The following is an 11886-nucleotide window of genomic DNA, read 5'->3' on the forward strand; positions in this document are numbered from 1 at the left end:
TTTTTTTTTATAATAGAAAGATAGAGAAATAAGTAAGTACTAATGATAATCCACATATAGTAAAATCTCAGATGATGGATTCAGGAAAGTTTTATGTCACCTAAATCTAATCAGATTTTGAAAACGCTTTGATAAGTTCCTATATTATTTAAAGAATAGTTACAACTTACAATTTACAAAACGGCAAACGAGAGAGAGAGGACAAGAGACTTGGACTTTCTCATCAATTAACTATGGTTGAGAAAGGATGTGAGATGAAAGTAATAACTCCTGGATTTATCTTTAACCATGGTTAAGTTAAAAAAGCAGGTTTTTTTATGCAATATATATCATCATTGAGGTAACAGAGGTCTCTCTGACACAAGTCATCATTGAAACCCTAAGCCTCCCCACAACCCCATATCTCTTTGTCTGAATAACTCTTTTGCATATAAATACACACATAAGCCATATCTTCGAAACTGTACTGCTGCACAAGTGTAGAGGCAGTGGCACAACATCTTTAAGATAGAGAGAGAGAGAGCAGAAACGGAAGACATTTATTCACTTTCTCTGGAAAAAAACTTGGGAAAAAAAAAAGTTTTTCTTTCTTTTCTTTGGTTTGTTGTTGACAAAATGGGTGAGAGAGATGATGGATTGGGGCTAAGCTTGAGCTTGAGTTTAGGTTCAAATCAAAACGAGTCGTCTTCGAGGTTTAATCCTATGCCTCTGGCTTCTTTTCCATCTTCATCACACATGCATATGCAGAACCATTATAGCCATCCTCAGAAGATTCAGAACAACTGGATTCAAATGTTTCAATCTTCAGGTACTTCCCATTTATTCCAGATTTTCCTTGATTTAGCAATGATTTAGTCATCTTGTTTGAATCCAAGTCTTAGTTAATATATCATATATATAGAATATCATATGATATGTTTATGCTTGTAAAATTTCTTTGTCCTAGATCTGATCCGATCTTTTTCCGATAATCTATTCCATTTTTTTTTAGATATTACGTGATCTTTATTCTTTTAGATGAAGCACGTAATCCTGTGGTAATGCAAGATTCTGGTCTATCAAGAAATTAATTGAGGTAACGTGCAGAGAGGAACTCCGACGTGAGATCTTTTCTCCGGGGAATCGACGTGAACAGAGCTCCATCGACGGTGGTGGTTGACGTTGAGGAAGACGCCGGAGTCTCGTCTCCGAACAGCACAGTCTCAAGCGTGATGAGCGGGAAGAGAAGTGAGCGAGAGCTGATGGCTGCGGCGGCGGCTGGAGGAGTAAGAGTAATAGAAGACAACGAGGCGGAGAGAGCTTCTTGCTCGCTAGGCGGCGGTGGTAGCGACGATGATGATGGTGGCGGGAACGGAGACGACGGTTCGAGGAAGAAACTCCGATTGTCTAAAGAACAAGCTTTAGTCCTCGAGGAGACTTTTAAAGAACATAGCACTCTCAATCCGGTCAGTGGTATTTCAGTAATTTTAAAGTGGCTATTTTTTTTTATGTTATTGTAATTTTCTTTTAAAATTTGACTTTTTGTTTTCCGTATTGACTTTTTGTTATTGGTGTTGGATGCAGAAGCAAAAGATGGCTTTGGCTAAGCAATTGAATCTAAGAACAAGGCAAGTGGAAGTGTGGTTCCAAAACCGAAGGGCAAGGTAATTTTTTTTAATTATTTCTTTAAAGGGTAGTTTTGTAGTTTCCTATTGTCTGAAGAAAAAACAAATTATTTAGTTATTGCTATGTTTTATTGTCCTTTAAGACCCATGAAGACTTTTCCAAAGGATTAATGCCTTAATGGGTGTCTTATCTTAATGAGGAGGGTTTAGTTCGAGTTTGACAGTTTTCCGGTTTAACAAAAAGAATAGAAAACAATCGTGATAACGGTTTATTTTGGATTTTCGGTTTAAGCATTTGGACTCTTGTTTTGTGTGTGTGTGTATAGGACGAAGCTGAAGCAAACGGAAGTAGATTGTGAATATCTGAAAAGATGCTGCGAGAATCTAACGGAGGAGAATCGAAGATTGCAAAAGGAAGTGAGTGAGCTCAGGGCTTTAAAGCTTTCACCACATTTATACATGCACATGAAACCTCCCACTACTCTCACAATGTGCCCTTCTTGTGAGCGAGTCGCTGTTACATCGTCGTCGTCATCGGTGGCCCCTCCTGCGATGACGTCATCATCTCCGATGGGGCCAATGAGTCCTTGGGCTGCCATTCCTCTCCGGCAACGACCTGCTGCTGGTTCTCATTAGAAAAGGAGTTTCTTATTTTTTTCCTTTCTGTTTTTTTTTTTTTTTTTTTTTTTTGGTAGAATTAGTTAGTCTAAAGCTTAATGGGTTTGGTGATTTGGTTTTAATCATAATGTAAAACGATCTTGGAATGTCTTTTCAAGAGTTTGTGTCATGATGCTCTTCTTGCTTTCTTGTCTCCTTTGTTTTAACGTCTATCTCTGTTGATAGCTGTAGTAAAGGAAAATGGAAGAATCTACGAATTTTATAATTGTAGAATGATTAAGAAAAGACATGTTTCGGGAAAAAGATGTACCTTTTTATTATTCTTTATCGTAACATACATTGTGATTTTGAAACACACAGATCTAGATTTTTCAACAAATCCAGAGTTCGATTATGTCTTGTCCAAATGAGAATGTTAATTGCATTTGCATTAAAACTTATGTCAGTAAGCATCATTATTTAAAATTTTTAATTAATTAGGATATTTCCTTGTCACTTAAGAAAGGAATTTTGTGAAGATGATTATTACAGTTAGGAGTTAGGACTAAAAAGTAAAGAAGCAATGAAGGCGTTGTGATTGAGCAAGCGTGTGTTATTTGCATGTACATGTGAATTGTAAGTAAATGTTTTAGCCAATACGAATATCGAGACATGTACGTGACGTTACATAACATTTGGTTTGTATTTGGACATTATTGGGTCCACATAAGACGAAGTCAGACCATTAATTAGAATCTCTTGCAGAACACTGAAGATACGATTTTCTTTTGTTGTATGTCAAAAGATCTCAACCGACAGAGAAAGAGAGAGAGAGAGAGAGAGAGAGAGAGAGAGAGAGAGAGAGAGAGAGAGAGAGGGGTACGAAGAAGAAATCTCGATGGCTAAGTTGTTGGCAGAGGTGAGAAAGGCAAAATTATACAATAGATGGGCCTTCCACATCCCTACTCACATGTGGCTAGATTATAGTATAGACTCTGTGGACACTTCAATCAAACTGAAACCGAACCCATTTTCATCTAAGCTGATTGTTTTTTTTTTTTTTTTTTAATTCTATCCCCAACAAACCGAATAACAATCAAATTTAGTTTCAATCAAATCATATCCGATTCCAGTTTGAGTTTCTAAACTAAGCAGAACCTGGAATATAATAATAATATTTCAAGTAATACTCTATTTTTTTCCATTATATAATATTTTTCTTTTAAATCGCCGATTATAAGAGGTACATAAATTCTAGGTTAAAAGAAAAATAATTTTCTACATTAAAACCCTATTAGACACCTAAATAAACATAAATCAATCAATTAAAAGATATAAATGGTCACAAAACATTAATTTAAATCAGCTTTTGTATAGAAATCTGAAAAATTCAGAAAAAAAAAATGTAACAAAAAAGCTAAAAAATACCTTATATATCACAGAACAGAAAAATATATTGTAATTTAAAATATATTTTAGGTCTTCAAAGGATTTGTCGAGACATCTGAACTTTCAACCTGACTCCACTGAATGTATGGCATGAGCCCTGAGATGACTCAGAAGACATAATTCCCTTGCACCCAACTTGTTATTGATTCTGCTCAGGACCCTTTGTGCGTAAATGATTGCAAAACCAAAACATGGCCAACTTTTACAATACAACTTAACAAGATTGAGGCTTTCCGTGGTTTCTCTCAAAATGTCAAATTTTTTTTTTGAACCAATGACATATAGTTGACGAACAGATTTTTTGTTGCCAGGAACACGCTCACTAATGTTTTCTTTCTTTTTTTTTTTATTTATAAAAAAGCACATTGGGTAGACGTTGAACATTGACCTTTTGTTAAATCTTATTAATTTATTATATATACCGAAAACAACAATTTAAAACAACAATTGGTTTTAGACAATACTAAGGAACAAAAAATTCATGATTTCAAACCGCATAACTGAATAAACCGAACGAAATCACAAAACCACCACTTAGACACTTGAGTCACGACAAAAAAAAAAAAAAAGACACTTGAGTCGAGCTGTTCAACGGATGTCCGAAACGACGACGTGTTCGAAGGTTGTTGTATTATTGTAAGATGATACGGCCTGAGCAAATAATGCCAAGGTTAATTCCGTAAATCTCGGCAACGATCTTTGAGACGAGTAAACTTCTTTTCTCTTCTTTATTAATTTGTCTTTTTTTTTTTTTTTTAATTGGTTTCTCTTTTGCTTGAAGGTGTTGGTTGCAGATAGTTTCCATTCTCACTCTTTGTCTACAGCTTTAATGTTGTTAGATCTGTCTTTTACGTCGCTTCGAAGTCTCCTTTCCTTCCTTGACATACCCTACGAATCCCTAATAATCCAACACTACACTTCCTTCTCCCACTCTAGATCGAGATCTCTTCAATGTCGTCTCCTAATCCCTACTCCAAGCGTCGCTCTCCGCCGTCTGTCTCCCCTGCGCAGCCTCGGTCGAAATCCACCGGAGGTTTCTTCTGTAAGTCTGTTCTTTTCGCTCTCTTCCTCCTCGCCTTGCCCTTGTTCCCATCTCAGGCTCCTGATTTCGTCGGCGAGACCGTACTCACCAAGTTCTGGGAGCTGATTCATCTCCTTTTCGTCGGCATTGCTGTCGCTTATGGTTTGTTTAGCCGTAGGAATGTGGAATCCGCCGTTGATTTAAGGATGAGCCGTGTAGATGAGTCTTCCTTGTCTTATGTATCTAGGATCTTCCAGGTCTCCTCGGTTTTCGACGAGGAGTTAGGAGAGAATTCGTGTGATTTTGTTGATGTTAGGAGTGAGTCTCATTCGATTAACGTGAGTTCTCGTGACTCTGTGGTGGTTAGGGAGAGAAAGTCCGAGTCTTTTGCTGTTGAAACCGAATCGGAAGAATCGTGTGAATATGGTAAAATCAGTCAAGTCCAACAAGCTTGGAACTCGCAGTATTTCCAAGGAAGATCTAAGGTTGTGGTTGCTCGACCTGCTTATGGTCTTGATGGCCACGTTGTGCATCAGCCATTAGGCTTGCCTGTTAGGAGTTTAAGGTCAGCTTTGAGAGACAATGCAGCTCCTGAAGATGACTCTTTTTCTGATACTTGTGATGGAACTGTGAATGGGGAAGCTGATGAGTCGTTGGCTGATGAGAATTTTGATGAGGTCATGCCTGCTCCTCCTTCACCTGTTTCATGGCAGTCTAGACCTGAAATGATGGGAATGGGAGAGAATTATCCATCAAACTTTCAGCCTCCATCTGTAGATGAAACTCAGTTTGAGAAGACTCTTAAATCGAGGTCTTCTCGGTCTACTGTTTCTTCCTCGTCACAAACTAGTTTTGCATCACACACTCAGAACAGATTCTCGCCTTCTCGTTCTGTTTCTGAAGAGTCGTTAAACTTGAATGTGGATGAATCGGCCAAGGAAAAGAGTCTTCAGGGTTCTTCACGGTCTACTTCGCCATCCTTGCCCCCATCACCATCACTGTCTCTATCACTAACTCCACCATCGCCAGAATTAGTTGCCGATGATACACACAGGCGTGTCTCACATTCTCGGCATTATAGCGATGGTTCCTTGTTAGAGGAAGATGTAATAAGGCGGGGATTTGAAAATGAGTTGGAGGTGAAAAAAGTCAGAGGCAGAAGAACAGAGTTCTCAAGTAGGAAGGAAACGGGATCTAAATCACTGAAATTGACTGCTGAAAGTTCTCGGAGAGGGAACAAGTCTCGCAGATCCTATCCTCCTGAGTCCATCTCATCTCCTGTTGGTGGTGCTGCCTCTTCCACAACTAGAAGACGGGATCTTCAGCGAAAGAGTGATGACCATTTGTTTGAAGACAATATCGGGAAAAGATTGGAGGCTGACCATAGCAAGCTGAGAGTCAAGAAAGGACGGAGTCACGACTCTTTGGAGCTAACAGCAGAAGACTCTGCAAAGGACGAGAATTTCAGTGAATCTTTTCCTGCTCTTGATGTACTGTTCCAACCAACGAATGCTAAAGCTTCAAGGCGTGCAATGCATTCTTCACGAGGGGAACGTGACACTTTGCCGGAGAAAGACATCACAAGAAACACAGAGGATGACTCTGTGGATAAGTCCAGACAGAAAGACCATCCTGGTAGTAACAAGGAGTTGGAATCAAACAGTCCGAGACGTGAATCACATTCTTTGAGAGCATCTACTAAAGCTTCATTGAGAGGAAAGTCCGTGAGGACCATAAGAAGTGATCGTCGCGGGAAAGATTTAAAGACAGATGGAGGAGATTCATCTGATGACAGGGCAGAAGCTAAAGTAGAAAGCCGTGGAAGAACCAAAACGAGAAGAAAATGGCAAGAGGAGCTATCAATTGTACCACACCAGGAGAAATTTTCAGAAACTCTCGGTAAATCAGAGGCAGAAGATGATAATGTTAGGGAGGAGACAGAGGCAGAGCAACCTCAAGTAACGTTAGAGGAAGAAGAAGCTGCTTGGGAAAGCCAGAGCAATGCAAGCCATGACCATAACGAAGTTGATAGAAAAGCCGGTGAGTTCATAGCGAAATTCCGAGAACAGATTCGGTTGCAGAAACTCACTTCCGGTGAACAACCTAGAGGAGGAGTCACTGGTATTATCAGAAACAGCCATTTCAGATGACTATCACCATTGCTTCATTTTACTTGTATTATTATTTGATGTAATATTTATTTATCGATGCATTGTTGATGAGAATCTGGAGTATCCCATCTGTTTGAGGTTTATATTGTTGAATAAAATGAATTTTTAACTTTACTATTACTGAATAATGATGGTCGGAGTCAAGTCAACTGTGTTTGACCAATGTTTGACACTTGGATGGATTGGTTTCAGAAGGAATGTTATTGGGTCTAGACTATAATAAACTGAAAATAGAGTGAGTAAAACGAAATTATCCATGAAATTAAACGCAGAAGAACTTAGGATAATACTGGGATTTTGGAAGAATCGCCGGACGGAGAAGTTATGATGACGATTTTATCAAATCCTCTCTCTCCGAGACTTACATTTCTATGTGAGTTGCTCTTTCTCTCTTCTCTCTTAGAAATTTCATTGAAATTTCGATGTAGTAAACTGTTTTTGGGGCAAAATAGGATTAAGCTTGTGAATTCTCGTAGGTGAAAAACTGTCGTTATCACTTTCTCCACAATCTCGGAGTAAACGCTCGGTATGTTGTTCATTGAGTAAAGAACCAAGATACCAAAGGTAAAATTGCTTTTTTGAGGGATGATTATCTTCGTTTTGGTTTTATTCTGGAGATTGCTTTTGCTATATAGCTGCAAGTTTGTTTTTTTTTTTTTAATTCTGCAGCTTGAGTCGGAGAAATCTTGTATATGTTTTGGTTTCGTCTTCGTGTTTGTTCCCGGATTCACCTTCATCTGCAAAGAGTAAATCTAAGAGCCCTTATGATGAGAGACGGTTACTAGAACAGAACAAGAGGATACAGAGAGAGAACAATGCTCCAGACGAATTTCCCAACTTTGTTAGAGAAGGTTTAAGCTTTTATTACCCCCTTAGAAACTGTTTCTCTTTGAGTGAGAAGATTCTTACTGAAAGAATATTGGAACTTATTGTTGTTTTGTTTGCTGATATAGTGCAGGTTTTGAGGTTAAGGTAGTAGCTTCAGATAATTACATAAAGGCTGATTCAGGACTCATATATCGGGATTTCAATGTTGGTGAAGGTGATTACCCAAAAGATGGTCAGCAGGTACTTTCTCTATCTTCGATTAGTTAACTTATTATCTCTAGTTAAGATCATTTCTTGAATGTCGTTGTATGTTTTGTTTCAGGTGACTTTTCACTATATTGGATACAATGAGTCCGGAAGGCGAATAGATAGTACCTATATTCAGGGCTCTCCTGCCAAAATCCGCATGGGAACCAATGCACTTGTTCCAGGCAAGATTTGTCAGCTTTTATCCTCTAAAAGTAATATGATCATGATGTTAACTGAAGAATCTTCTCTGAAAGGAAACATATTGAAGATATATTTTTCTTTTGCGGAATATGATGATGCAGGATTTGAAATGGGTATTCGTGACATGAAGCCAGGTGGACGAAGAAGGATTATCATCCCTCCAGAGTTGGGACCGCCGGTTAGTTCCTATTTTTTTTATATCTTACACCAATGTTCTTGACTCTACATTTCTCTTATCTATAAACTTGATTAGTACCAAACTTTTGCTCAACCATTCAATTGAATATTACCATCACCTCTATCAAAATCTTTTTCAAGTGGAAGTTCCTAGCTTGAGCCTACTCGTTTTGTGGACATTTAAAGTTCGTATGTAAATCAATATAGATCATAAGTCTATTAACCGTGTATATTCATCTAACGTTGATCATATTTTTTGACAAAAAAAGCAATGTTCCTATCTTAATCATTTGGCTCTAAACCAGGTGGGACCTTCGACCTTCTTCAGCTCGAAGCAATTTGAAGTTTTCGATGTGGAGTTGCTAAGTATCCAGAACTGTCAGAGGAGGACAATAGGATTCTACTCAGATGTCACATGCAATTAACTTCCTAGTGGTGGTGTTCATCCCCTAACCTTCTTCATTGCCATTCTTCTTAAAGTGAAACTCTAAAACTGCAAAGAAGCAAAAAGCTAAAATCTGTTTTGATTAGGCAAAATATCTTATGAGTTTCATGATGAGGTAAAGATCATGTAAAAAATCTCGACCTTTTCAAAAATCGCAGTTTACTTTTTGTTGCTTGGTTGATCACGTTTTAAGCGTTCGAGAATTTGTTTTCTTTCTGTTTCGGTTCCAAATCTATGCCATCCCCAACTTTTTTTTCTCTCCTTTACCATCATCTTTTATTTCGTTTGCTTTATATTTTCTACCCCAACCTTTGGCAGTCTTTAGCAAAGACCCCAAACAATCAATAAATTGTAAACAGATACAATGGAATTTGGAACGGTAGGTAGATGTTCAATCCTCCTCGTCACATTCGGAAACTATTAGTAAAACATATAATTATTTGTGGAAACTATTGCAACGAAATTGATTGAAAGGGCTAATGAGTAAATTGTATGGAACCTTTAGTATTAGCCAGAAGGTTCGATTTTATTTATCACAAAATACCCTAAAACACTTCTTGCTCGCCGTCTTCTCTACTCCCCTCTGCAAAAAAACTCGAGTTGCAGGTCATCGGAAAATCGTCGTCTCCTCGGCAACTTCGTCTTTTCTCTTGTTTCTCCTTGACGTTGTTGATTTTCTTGTGTTCCCCTTTATTACAAGTGAGAGACTTTGGATTTTTCCCTTTTCGTTTCGTCGATTTTTTTTTTTTTTTTTCAATTCAGGTTCTGTTCCTAGTTTAGATTTCAGAATGTTGCATAGTTGGATTAGATTCAGACTTGTGATTAGGATTCAGTTTCAATTAATGAAGCACATGGACTCGAGTAGGTTTAGTTGGCTAGATTAGGTTCACACGTTTTAAGGTAGCTTCTCTTGACTCTACGGCTTTGTGACTGTAATTGCAGCGTTGAAGCCGTCTAAACATGTCGTCGCTGCGTAATGCTGTTCCACGGCCTGCTCATAAGGAGCGATCTCAACCGTAAGTGTTTGTTCTTTCTTCTTCATTGGTTCATTCCCCAGTTTCTCGTGAATTAAAGTTTGGATTTTTTAAATCTTTCAGACAAGCGAGGAAGAAATATGGCCTCCTCGAGAAGCATAAGGATTATAAAAGACGAGCTGAAGCTTACCACAAAAAGGAAGCGACTATTAAGGTATGCTTTTCAACTTTCTATAGCATCCCTGCTTATGATATCTTGTTGACACCTCAGGCCTTTTATGTTCATGGAGTTACACATTTTCCCTTAAGCATTTGTTGGTGTATGGGATTGATTGATATCTGTGAAATAGCTTCAGAAACCTTGCAAGGCATCGTAACTCTCCTGTTTCTCTTACGCCTTTTGTTTGTTTGTTTTTTTCTTTATTTTCTGCAGATACTTAAGCAGAAGGCGGCATTCAAGAATCCAGATGAGTTTTACTTTAAGATGATCAATAGTAAAACACTTGATGGAGTTCATAGACCAAAGTAATCATATCGAAATTCCTTGTTTTTTTTTTTCTTTTCCTTTTTTTTCATTATTTCCTTTGCTACCTTCATGGTTTCTCTTATTCTTATAATTTGTATATATTGACAAAGTTATTGTTGTTGTTTTCAGGGAAGAGGTAAATAAATACAGTGCAGAAGAGCTCATGATAATGAAGACCCAAGATATAGGATATGTGTTCCAAAAATGGCAGAGTGAGAAAAACGTAAGTTTTGTCTTTCCCCATTAACAGCCCGTCCAAGAGCTTTTTGCTTACAATCGTATTTATCCATCTCTCTCTCTTGTTTCGTCTATCTTTTGTAGAAAATTGACAAGCTTACTGCATCACTGCAATGTACTGAGGGTCAGTCGAGCCGTAGACATGTGTACTTTGCAGAAGACAGGTTACTTCCCAACAGTTTAATCCTTTCTTTACTTTTGTTGTAGCTTTCACAATTTTATCTTTCGATGTGAATCTCCTTACCGTACTATTTGAAAGTTTGTGTTGTCTTATGATCTATATTACTGGTTTTTTCTTTATCAGAGAGGAGGCAAGAGAACTGGAGTTACAAAATAGAAGCAAAAGTGATATCTCTGCGATAGGGGTTCCTAAAGATATTAAAAAGTATGTATTTTGAAATGCATTAGATGTTTTATGAAGGTATCAAATGGACAAGCAATACTCATTTATCTTCCATCTCTTAAAACAGGAAAATGGAGAGATCATACAGAGATCTCGAGGCACGGAAGAGCAGGGCAAAAGATTTGGAGAAGTTATACATGGATATGTCAATGCAGAAGGAATTACAGGTAATAAAATTATCATTCATCTTTGACCAAAAAAAAAAAAAATTATCATTCATCTCAAATCATATGACTGTATCTTGGTATTGTTTTTACGCTATGGAACACCTCTGATTAAACTCGTTCAATGCGTAGAAAAAGGGCCGCAAACGTAAGCTACGTGAAGACGAGATACTCAATCCAAATGGTAAACCTGTATACAAATGGCAGGCAGATCGAAAACGCTGAAGAAAAAGCTTTCATGGTTGTCTTCACATCATAATTCTGATTTCTACTAAAGTTTATTTGTCAGAGTTTTGTTGTAGAAATATACTTTTTTCTCTCTAGAATTTGCAGAACTTTATATGGAAAATTTTGGATGGGATATTTTTGTTTAGTCAAAAACTCTTCTGTTGCATACTTAGAAAAGTTTTGCTAATTGTGATCGATGAAATTTAAACACATGGAGCTAAAAGCCGGTCGCAAAAGGAGGCTGTTATTAATAGCAATCAGCAATGACAATGCGCCTCTTTCTCTTCTACTCTGCCTTTACCCAAAGTACGCAAAATCTTACTTGAAGGAGTGTGTGATTCGCTTTGTTATTTTGGTTTTAGTTCGCTTTTCTGATTAGCAAGAAAACAAAAAAGCTATTGTTACAGCTTTTGCCTTTTTGGATTTTTACACTAAATTAACCGGAAATTAAAATGATTTGGTACAACAATTGCCGTTTCGTTACGAGTTAATTTTGAATCAATCCCAACTTATAGAAGAAAATCCCTCTTTGGCGAAAACACATGTCTCTCATGCTTTGTGATAATTGTTATTTTTTCAAACAAAACAAATAAGTCTAAAATCATTTAAGAA

General features: G+C 37.5%; 4 protein-coding genes across 4 annotated transcripts; all 4 read left to right on the forward strand.

The window, feature by feature from the left end:
* The first annotated feature begins 484 nt into the window (after nt 1-484).
* On the forward strand, nt 485-2371 carry LOC18020059 (homeobox-leucine zipper protein HAT3). The gene is made up of 4 exons (XM_006402523.2): nt 485-808; nt 1087-1445; nt 1564-1643; nt 1931-2371. The coding sequence occupies exons 1-4, from the start codon at nt 616-618 to the stop codon at nt 2238-2240; spliced, it is 942 nt and encodes a 313-aa protein (XP_006402586.1). The 5' UTR covers nt 485-615; the 3' UTR covers nt 2241-2371.
* Nucleotides 2372-4447: 2076 nt separating this feature from the next.
* Nucleotides 4448-6929, forward strand: LOC18020060 (enolase-phosphatase E1). Its single transcript, XM_006402524.2, has one exon. It carries the CDS (start codon nt 4602-4604, stop codon nt 6819-6821), a length of 2220 nt encoding a protein of 739 aa, XP_006402587.1. The 5' UTR covers nt 4448-4601; the 3' UTR covers nt 6822-6929.
* Nucleotides 6930-7085: 156 nt separating this feature from the next.
* Nucleotides 7086-8959, forward strand: LOC18020061 (peptidyl-prolyl cis-trans isomerase FKBP20-2, chloroplastic). Its single transcript, XM_006402525.2, has 7 exons — nt 7086-7215; nt 7319-7406; nt 7512-7693; nt 7801-7910; nt 7993-8101; nt 8222-8298; nt 8603-8959. The coding sequence occupies exons 1-7, from the start codon at nt 7167-7169 to the stop codon at nt 8720-8722; spliced, it is 735 nt and encodes a 244-aa protein (XP_006402588.1). The 5' UTR covers nt 7086-7166; the 3' UTR covers nt 8723-8959.
* A 315-nt stretch (nt 8960-9274) lies between these two features.
* Nucleotides 9275-11427, forward strand: LOC18020062 (probable U3 small nucleolar RNA-associated protein 11). The gene is made up of 9 exons (XM_006402526.2): nt 9275-9441; nt 9685-9758; nt 9840-9930; nt 10150-10241; nt 10372-10465; nt 10564-10643; nt 10784-10864; nt 10950-11049; nt 11179-11427. Exons 2-9 carry the CDS (start codon nt 9703-9705, stop codon nt 11269-11271), a joined length of 687 nt encoding a protein of 228 aa, XP_006402589.1. The 5' UTR covers nt 9275-9441; nt 9685-9702; the 3' UTR covers nt 11272-11427.
* Nucleotides 11428-11886: the final 459 nt, after the last annotated feature.

Source organism: Eutrema salsugineum, unplaced genomic scaffold (genome assembly GCF_000478725.1).
Source record: "Eutrema salsugineum unplaced genomic scaffold, Eutsalg1_0 scaffold_19, whole genome shotgun sequence".
Taxonomy (NCBI): Eukaryota; Viridiplantae; Streptophyta; class Magnoliopsida; order Brassicales; family Brassicaceae; genus Eutrema; species Eutrema salsugineum.